The following is a 9781-nucleotide window of genomic DNA, read 5'->3' as shown; positions in this document are numbered from 1 at the left end:
CACCCGGCGGAGCTGCAGACTGAAGGCTGGCTCTCCCGGTCAGACTGACAGGAGGGGCCTCGCACCCGGCGGCATACAGGGGAAGCCGCCGGGCCCCCTCCTGTGTCGGGTCCTCAAGGACCCGACATGTCAGTCTGCCCTATGGCGGTTTAGGCGGCCGCGAGGCCCCACACAGCGCGAGGCCTTAGGCGGCCGCCTAAACCGCCTAATTAGAGAGCCGCCTCTGCCTAGACCACATCAATGAGATGAACTGGTCTGTGTGCCTATAGTGTCCCTTTAAACCTTCAACTAACCAGCACATATGTAGTAAACACTCCAGACACCTAGGAGATGAAAAAGTGTGGGCGCCTACAGAGTCCCTTTAAGGTTTCTTACAAAGTCTCCAGAACCCCTCAATGACATTCTATTTTTACCAACATACATAATTAGCGAAAGATAGATAAATAGATAGATAGATAGATAGATAGATATAGACCGATAGACCTCACACAGTTTGTATTTCCAAAGTTTTCCAGTTCATAAAAACGATGTAAAAGTCTATGACTATCCCCAGTAATTTGTGACATTAACTGTTCATACCATCGGCAGACCGGCAGGGGGCAGCAGTGAGCAGCAGATGGAACCTTGGCTATCTTGTAACATTCGGAGGAATGCGGAACCAGAAGTCAGTGGGTTGTAAAGGCAGAGTCCAGTTTGAATGGGGAGAAAGGAGGAGCTGGCCCAGGACTGCCGATAACCCAGACACACACAGTCCTAGACAGCAGCACCAGCATCCACCTGCAGCAATGAGGACCACGTGAACCCCTCCCTGCCACATCCCCTGCATGTCTCACACTGTGGGCAAGAGGAGGGAGCAGTAATCAAATAAAGGATACAAGGCAATCTGTGCTGGCTGCACACAACCATGGCGGAAGAAAGAAACAGAAAATCCCTGCTGGAGCTGGCACAGAGGCCAGGGAACAGTACCTGCTCTGACTGTGGGGCTGCTGGTAAGGAGAGATGGGATGCTATGGTACCCATTGTCTGGGATCTGCCTCCCAGCTGAGATGGGATTTGTCACTAGGCAGCAGGGATGGTCAGGATGCAGCTCATTGCATCTTCAGATTGTCTTATTGTGGAGCCTGAACTTGAAATTGTGCTGTATTTGGGCTTTTAGGGAGTGCCCCCTTTTTGGGGGGGATTGATGTGAGGGGGCAGGCTGTCATTTCTATGGCTAGGTTTCATTACTAATTTATAATGGCTCACAGTTGACATAGTTAATGATCAGGTATGCTGTGTGTGGTTTTGTATGCTGTTTCATTTTCATATTTGCATTTGTTTTGTTGTAAATGACTCAATTCATGCACAAGTCCAATAAGTTACAATACAATACAACACTCATGCACAATGACATCATCATTTGCCAACACTTACATTGTCTTCACTACTGTACATGACAGAGAAAAAAACATTTATATGCAGAAGATAATGTAAATCTTCCTGTATGCTATACAGTATATGAGTACATTCAGTATTTTAGTGTCATTTAATATAAAAAAATTATAATAAGAGTGTGTGTGTGTGTGTGTCTGTTTGTATGCTTGTGTATGTATGATCCCTAATGTTAGTATAATTTAGTTTAACCTGCATCATTTTGCTTAAGTCTAATAGCTTGCTGTATTCCTACTTAAAGAAACAAAATGTAGTCTTAACTATACATCTGCCAATTTGGACAAGTCTGCGTTCTCTTAATCTTGTTTTATTTTATTTTTTAAAAACACAAAAAGGTATTTATTAGACAATAACTTTATAAAACATCTCTATAGTGGTATGAATGATTCACACGTTGCCCATGGATTGCTGCTAAGAGCTATATTTTCTTGCCAGGTGCTTTTGTTTGCTTGTTGTGTCTAGACTTGGGTGGGGGAAGTTATCCATTTTCTATCTATTTAGTATTTCTATGAGAAATCCAGAAAACCATAAATTGCATGTTGGTTTTACATAATATATATTATAACTAACATGACTGTATTCTGTTTGTTTATTGATGTGTGGGATCGCCTTGTGTAGTATTACCCTGAGTTTTTTTTTTTTGTGTTTTAATATATATATTGCAGTAATGTATATAGCCATTGAACCATTATTTGTCGCGCTAAGGATTCTGGGTACTTCTGATCACAGCCACTGTAATGCAGCTGCTGTTAAAGAGGATTCCATTTCCTTGACAGCATGAAGTTCATTTTGCAATAGGTCAATATTAAGGGTGTGATTATGAGACTTCCAGTGATCAGAAGTCCAGTAAAATGTACTCATGCATGCTTTGTGTGAATTAAAGAGGAAATACGTCTTCGAGAACTGTCACACAATACATTTTGGAGATTATTGGTGAACGTGTACACATGGGGAACAGGAAGTACTGTTAATGACTGCCTTAGGATTCATGTTCTGTGGTCAGTCTGAGCACGTTTGTTTTCATGCTTCTGATTAAGAATGTTTCATTAGTGGATAGGGCGGCCTGAAAAGAGGTGAGGAAGATTGTGAAACCCGTTTGCGTTTTGTGTGAAGGCCTTTATTTCCACCCATGGCGCCTTGCTCACAGTTTTCTGACCTTTGCCTTCTGATTACAGATATCAGTAGGAGAACTTTACCTTTGCAGAAGATAAATGGTTTCTAGTAAAATAATAAAAAATAAAATAATAAAACACCTGGGTATATTCCCAGCCTGTAAAACAAACACTTTCATTAAAAGTAAACTGTCTAATCGTCTTATTCCAGTGCCCAACACTCTCAGCCAGCTGCTGGGTGTAATGAGATTGTGGATTTACCTGTTACCAAAAACGGCTGCTGTGCCTGCTGTTTTGGGGAAACAGGACTTTGTTGGACTCATTTTTCCATTGCAGCAATTTAAAGCGGCTCTGTCACCTCCTCCCCCCTCCCCCGCCCCCCAAAAAAGAAGTGAGCTTTTCTTAAAGATAAGATCTTTATGAAATGCTCATAAAAACTGTTGGAATTTTACGGAAATTCTAAATATATCAGGAAGTCTGTTATCTTATGTATTTTTCCTATGCTTGGCAAACGTCAGAAGTACATTTTGTCAAGCTTTCAGCTGTCACAAGTGATGGCTGAGGGGAAAAGGGCTCCTTCTATGAATATCTTGTAGTCTCGCGGGATCCTCCATAGACATGAGTGTTGTACTCTTGCGCCTGCACGAGAGTACAGCACTGACATCAGCTCTTGGCAGGTGACCTCAAGGAAGAAAATGGCAGCGCCCGTGACAATCTACCTCTGTATCCCGCGGTCACCTGAATGAAAGTGGGGCAGTCACTATGTGAGGTCTTACCAAAATATCAAAAGACCCAGAAGGTTAATGAGCCACTTAAAAATTAAAATGGCAAAATGTAGACAGAACTATAGTCGAATATTTTGGGCTAACTTTTGATTTTATTTCTTGAAATTCGAAGTTTAGCAAATTGTCCTGATTTGTTCACTGTATGGTAAGCAAAATTTGTATTTAGTAGATAATATTTATGGCGGCGTGTGTTTCAGACGCCGAACAGGAAGTATTCGTGCAACACGGATTACATTGAGAAACACCTGTTATTTTGAAATACTTCAAAATCTTGTCTAAACTGTGCGCTGCTTAATTTAGAACTGAAGCTGGGGTCACGTTGGAGTACATGTATATTGTTTGCTTTAAAGGGAAACTCCAGACTCCAAATGTTTAACAGTGTTATGAGAAAAATATATATATGTTGTTGTTTGTTTCTTTGTTGCTTTGCTGATGCTGTATATACCGCTTTTTGTGAGGACTCCTAGAAATAAATATAAGGCTGAAAGTCAATAGACACTTGTCCCTTCTGATCGTCTTGAGCAAAATGAAGAAAATCCACAAGTGTTTAAAAAAAAAAAAAATGTTATTATTAATTTCAGGCAGAGAAGAACCAAGGTCACATAGGGCCATCGACAGGTGATTGCTTTGGGATTTCCCTTTCATTCTGAATGGGGTGAGACATTATATGTCAATATAGGGCTTTGGGGCTCCTGTGTAAATGCCTACATTCATCAATGAATAAGAAGTGACTAAACGCGGAAGTGTCTCCCATTAAAAGCTATGGGAGGTGAAGATTGATCAAAAAATCAAATCAAATTCACTTCCTAGTTACAGGCATAGGCAACCTTCGGCACTCCAGATGGTTTGGACTATAGCTCCCATGATGCTTTGCCAGCATTATGTCTGTAAGAGCATTATGGGGGATGTAGTCCACAACATCTGGAGTGCCGAAGGTTGCCTATCCCTGGACCTAGTATAATAAAAAGGCACTGAAGGAAGATCAGAACCCAGGGATTTTCTCCAACAAAAGATCTTCCAGTTTACATGTTTACATGTTATATCTATAGAATTATTTTAATCTTCACTGATTTATCAAGAGGAGCTTTCAAATTTCAGGTTATTGTACATTTGAATTTAATTAAAAAAGTTAGCTATGGACTATGCATTATTATGTTTTAATTCTTAACGCAGCTCTGCATATTTTACAAAGAGCCCCAATGGAGACATCGGAGCACGGTGTGCCCTGGGGAACACCTGGTGCTTCACCTGCCATGATACCACGTTAGTGCTGCACTCGCTTACATGCACAAGATTACAGCGCATATTTCTATACTAGTTCCCGCAGGAGCCTCCATAGATATTGTCTGTCAATGAGCGAGAGACAATGCCTTATTACCCCCAGCTGAAATATGGCAAAACTTGAGGTAACTCTTCAGTTTGTCAAGTGGATTTAAAATACATGGAAAAAGAAAGGGAAAACGGCTTAGGAGTGAGGAATGTAAGTAAATATAAGATTAAGGTGACAGAGGCGATTTTAAGTGCTTTTACGTTTTACTTTACATTATATGCAAGGCTGACCTAGCACAGCCAGTGCAAATTATGCAGTTTAAGTCATCTCTTTGATTCCTTGCACTCACATGTACAGGTGATACTCTAAAAATTTGAATATCACTCAAAAGTTCATTTATTTCAGTAATGCAACTTAAAAGGGGAAACAAATATATGAGATAGACGCATTACATGCAAAGCAAGATAGTTCAAGCCGTGATTTGTCATAAGTGTGATGATTATGGCTTACAGCTCATGAAAACCCCAAATCCACAATCTCAGTAAATTAGAATATTACATGCAATCAATAAAACAAGGAGTGTACATAGAACAATATCAGACCTCTGAAAAGTATAAGCATGCATATGGACTCAGTACTTGGTTTGGGCCCCTTTTGCAGCAATTACTGCCTCAATGCGGCGTGGCATGAAAGCTATCAGCCTGTGGCACTGCTGAGGTGTTATGGAAGACCAGGATGCTTCAATAGCGGTCTTCAGCCCTTCTGCATTGTTCTGTCTCATGTCTCTCATCTTTCTCTTGGCAATGCCCCATAGATTCTCTATGGGGTTCAGGTCAGGCGAGTTTGCTGGCCAATCAAGCACAGTAATCCAACAGTCATTGAACCAGGCTTTGGTGCTTTTGGCAGTGTGGGCAGGTGCCAAGTCCTGCTGGAAAATTAAGTCAGCACCCCATAAAGCTTGTCTGCGGAAGGAAGCATGAAGTGCTCCAAAATCTCCTGGTAGATGGCTGCATTGACCCTGGACTTAATGAAGAACAGTGGACCAACACCAGCAGATTACATGGCTCTCCAAATCAACAAAGACTGTGTAAACTTCACACTGGACTTCAAGCATCTTGCAGTGTGTGACTCTCCATTCTTCCTCCAGACTCTGGGTCCTTGGTTTCCAAATGAGATGCAAAATTTGCTCTCATCAGAAAAGAGGACTTTGGACCACTGAGCATCAGACAAGGTCTGTTTTTCTTTAGCCCAGGTAAGACGCTTCTGACGCTGTTTGTTGTTCAGGAGCGGCTTGACAAGAGGAATACGACATCTGAAGCCCATGTCCAGGATCCGTCTGTGTGTGGTGGCTCTTGATGCACTGACTCCAGCCTCAGTCCACTCCTTGTGAAAGTCCCCAACACTTTTGAATGGCCTTTTCCTGACAATCCTCTCCAGGCTACGGTCATCCCTGCTGCTTGTGCACCTTTTTCTTCCACACTTTTCACTTGCACTTCCAACTTTCTATTAATGTGCTTTGATACAACACTTTGGGAACACCCAACTTCCTTTGCAATTACCCTTTTGAGGCTTTCCCTCCTCATGGAGGGTGTCAATGATGGTTTTCTGCACAACTGTCAGGTCAGCAGTCTTCCCCATGATTGTGATTCCTACTGAACCAGACTGAGAGACCATTTAAAGGCTCAGAAACCCTTTGCAGGTGTTATGGCTTACTTAGCTGATTAGAGTGGGACACTGTGAGCCTAGAATATTGCACCTTTTCACAATATTCTAATTTACTGAGATTGTAGATTTGGGGTTTTTATGAGCTGTACAGGTGATACTCGAAAAATTAGAATATCGTGCAAAAGTTAATTTATTTCAGTAATGCAACGTAAAAGGGGAAACTAATATATGAGATAGACGCATTACATGCAAAGCGAGATAATTCAAGCCGTGATTTGTCATAAGGCTTGAACTATCTTGCTTTGCATGTAATGCGTCTATCTCATATATTAGTTTCCCCTTTTACGTTGCATTACTGAAATAAATGAACTTTTGCACGATATTCTAATTTTCGAGTATCAGCTGTATAGGGCACTATGGAACACCCAAGGGCACATACACTTGCAATTTATCTCTGTACAGATGCTCAAGAATGTACAAGCACAAGCATTTCAAGCATTGTGACAAAATACAGAGGTCACCTAATTGTCAAACTCTTGGAGGTGCCATAATAATAATATTCTATCTAAATGGACCGTGTGCACACGTGGAAGGAGATTTGCTGTAGCTGGATCTTGCTGTAGACCAGTTATACGAGCCTATCATTGTACAGCGTTGCTTATGTTATCCAAATATTTGGATGGATTGATAAGGAAAATAGCCATGGTGTTTTAAATGTTGCATTCTTAATGATACATAGTATAAATAATACACAACACAACTTCTCCCTTTAATTTGTTTTATTTAAAGGTTAAATTAAAAAAAACTTTGGCGAATGGCTTATTAAGGATTTCACAATTCCAATTTAAACATTAATAATAATAGTAGTAAACCATAACTTTAAATCAAATAACCATAAACCATTTCCAGGCTCTGCCCCTTAAAGCCAGGCACCATTAATATATATTTCCAACCAAATAAACCAAAGCCACTCTCCTGTGATGCCCAGGAGGGTGACTTATATCCCATAATAAAGTCGTGACAGGACTCCTTAAAGAAAATAAAAAAGGGGGAGGGTGGGAGGGGGGGTAGGCCTGCAGCTCAATACTTACAAGCAGCCATCCTTTAATTGTCTGGCACAAGCTGAGGTGAATACATTTTTTGGCGGCTTTAAATTTATACCCCTGCGGTTCCCTGAGTGCGAGCTTCCCGCCAAACAAGCTGCGCGCGCTGCCCTGTGCCTAACACCTCGCTCACGCTGCTCCTGCAAAACACAATCTGATACTTTCCCACAATCCTCTGCTCCATCAAACCCCATGGGCTGCTTCTTATTTGTCCGCCTGCCCGACATTATTGCTTCAGCAATACAGCAGGAAGGTGTAGGGTTCAAGGAATACTCTGATCTGTGTCAAACTAGTTGAAAACTGTTTGACAAAAACAAGAGGGACTGCTTCCATAGCTTAACAGCACCATAACCACTACAATATTCTGTTTTTATAATGTTTACTCAGGCTTTGCCTTTGTAATTTGCTAACTCTTTAAAGGGACACTATAGGCACCCAGACCACTTCATCTCAATGAAGTGATATGGGTGCTATGTCCCTTTAGTTTTAACCCTGTAAGTGATAACAGGAACAGCCACTAGAGGCAATCCTGATGAAATAGCCAAGTAAAACTCTGCTATCTCGATCAGATGGTCTGATTGGCACAGCGTTCTACTGCACATGTGCACTAGCCTCCCTTCGCTTTTCTATGGAAAAGCATTGGGTTGTCTGAGATCATCGATCTCGATAAACTCAACCAAGGAGGCGGAGATTCCCTACAGAGACCAGCACAGCGAGGCCTGAAAGGTAACTAAAATGTATCCTTCATGTCCTCACACCTTTGGGGGGGACACTAGCATATATAGGTTAAAACCTGTCACGACTACTAGTGTGGTCCAGCACGCAGAAACTATGTAAACATATACATAGACAAGAAAAGGAAAATAAAAGGACAGAGCGTAAACCGGACCTTAGAATGGCCGGACTAATACGCTAGAGACAGAGAATGGTCAAAGGGAAAGCCGAGGTCAAGGAAGCCAGAAAATACACAATACCATTTACACAAGCCAAGTCAGGGAAACCAGAATTCAGAATAACCAGGGAAAAGCCAAGATCAGGATACCAGGAAATCAGATTCACAAATATAAAGCACTCTCAGGAAACCAAGAACAGGAAACCACGACAGGGCAAGGTACTGGAGTGAGCTAGGGATTTAAATATCCTTCTCAAAGGTCTGATTGGTCAGAGGGCGACCTCTGACCCCAGAACGTGCGTGCGCGTCGGCGTCGTGACGTCACGCGCACGTCCGTATAAACTTCGGGGGCGGAGCTGAGTTTAGGCGCGACCACGCGGTCAGCGCCATTTTGGATCCGGGAGCGACGGTCGGAGGATGCGGAGAAGCGGCTGTCGGTGAGCAGGTAAGCTTGTGCCGCGCGGCGAGCCGGCAACCGCAACAAAACCATTGCGTTATAACATGTTTGTATTACTAACTCTGTAGAGTTCCTTTAATACAAATTTAAAGGAACACAAACATGTATTCCTGACATTATAGTGTTAAAACCACCATTTAGATGGTTTGCCCCCCTCCTTACCTCCCTATAAAAAAAATAAAGCTTACCTTATTTCTAGCACCGCTGGCCCTGCCCCTTTTCCGACTCCTTGCTAACATCATCAGAATGTATGGTTTTTAGCCAATCCAAGTCTTTCCCATAGGGAATGCATTAGATTGGCTGAAATTGGCAAGGAGGCGGGACAGTGACTGGGCCAAACACCAGCTTGGCCAATCAGCACCTCCTCATAGAGATGCATTGAATCAATGCATCTCTATGAGGAAAATGCAGAGCTTAAAGACACTGTGCAGCACTGTCCCACTCTGAAGGTGTCCCTAAGGGGCAATGTAAATACTGCCTTTTCTCTTAAAAGGCAGTGTTTACATGAAAATGCCTGCAGGTAATACTAATTATACTCTCCAGAACAACTACATTAAGCTGTAGTTGTCCTGGTGACTATAGTGTCCCTTTAAGAAAACTGAGCATCTTATGAACTAGTTTAATAAAGCTTATAGGTGATTTTCACTGTTTTATTCAATGGTTTAACTTTCAGAGAAGTGAAAGTTCCCCTTCAGGTTAACATCAACCCTGAGTTTAGTTTCTTGGGGCTGCAGTAAGTGCATCCTGAAATAACCATAAGGAAACTTCTTAGCAAAGATTTCCATAAACTAAACTTTGGTAGTTTATTTATTTAATAGTGTGTTGTGGTAAGTTGTCTTTCAAAAATCTGTGGGTTCAGAGTTGACTAGCTGTGGCTGGGATAAAACAGCTGGCGTTCAGGATTGGGTAACTGGCTGGGGTTCAGGATTGGGTAACTGGCTGGCGTTCAGGGTTGGGTAACTGGCGGGTGTTCAGAGTTGGGTAACTGGCTGGGGTACAGGGTTGGGTAACAGTGGCAGGGGTAAAACAGCTGGAGTACAGAGTTGAGTAACTGTGGCTGGGGAAA

The 9781-nt window shown here is 42.1% G+C and overlaps 1 protein-coding gene across 1 annotated transcript in view; it reads left to right on the top strand.

Moving 5' to 3' along the window:
• Positions 1–659: 659 nt before the first annotated feature.
• Positions 660–9781, top strand: part of ADAP1 (ArfGAP with dual PH domains 1) — a 170567-nt gene continuing 161445 nt past the window's right edge. Inside the window, exon 1 of the mRNA XM_063430386.1 lies at positions 660–989. Within this exon, the coding sequence (XP_063286456.1) occupies positions 905–989 (85 nt within the window). The 5' untranslated portion in view covers positions 660–904. The remainder of the gene's footprint in view (positions 990–9781) is intronic.

Source organism: Pelobates fuscus, chromosome 8 (assembly GCF_036172605.1).
Source record: "Pelobates fuscus isolate aPelFus1 chromosome 8, aPelFus1.pri, whole genome shotgun sequence".
Taxonomy (NCBI): Eukaryota; Metazoa; Chordata; class Amphibia; order Anura; family Pelobatidae; genus Pelobates; species Pelobates fuscus.
This window is presented reverse-complemented; position numbering and strand designations above follow the sequence as displayed.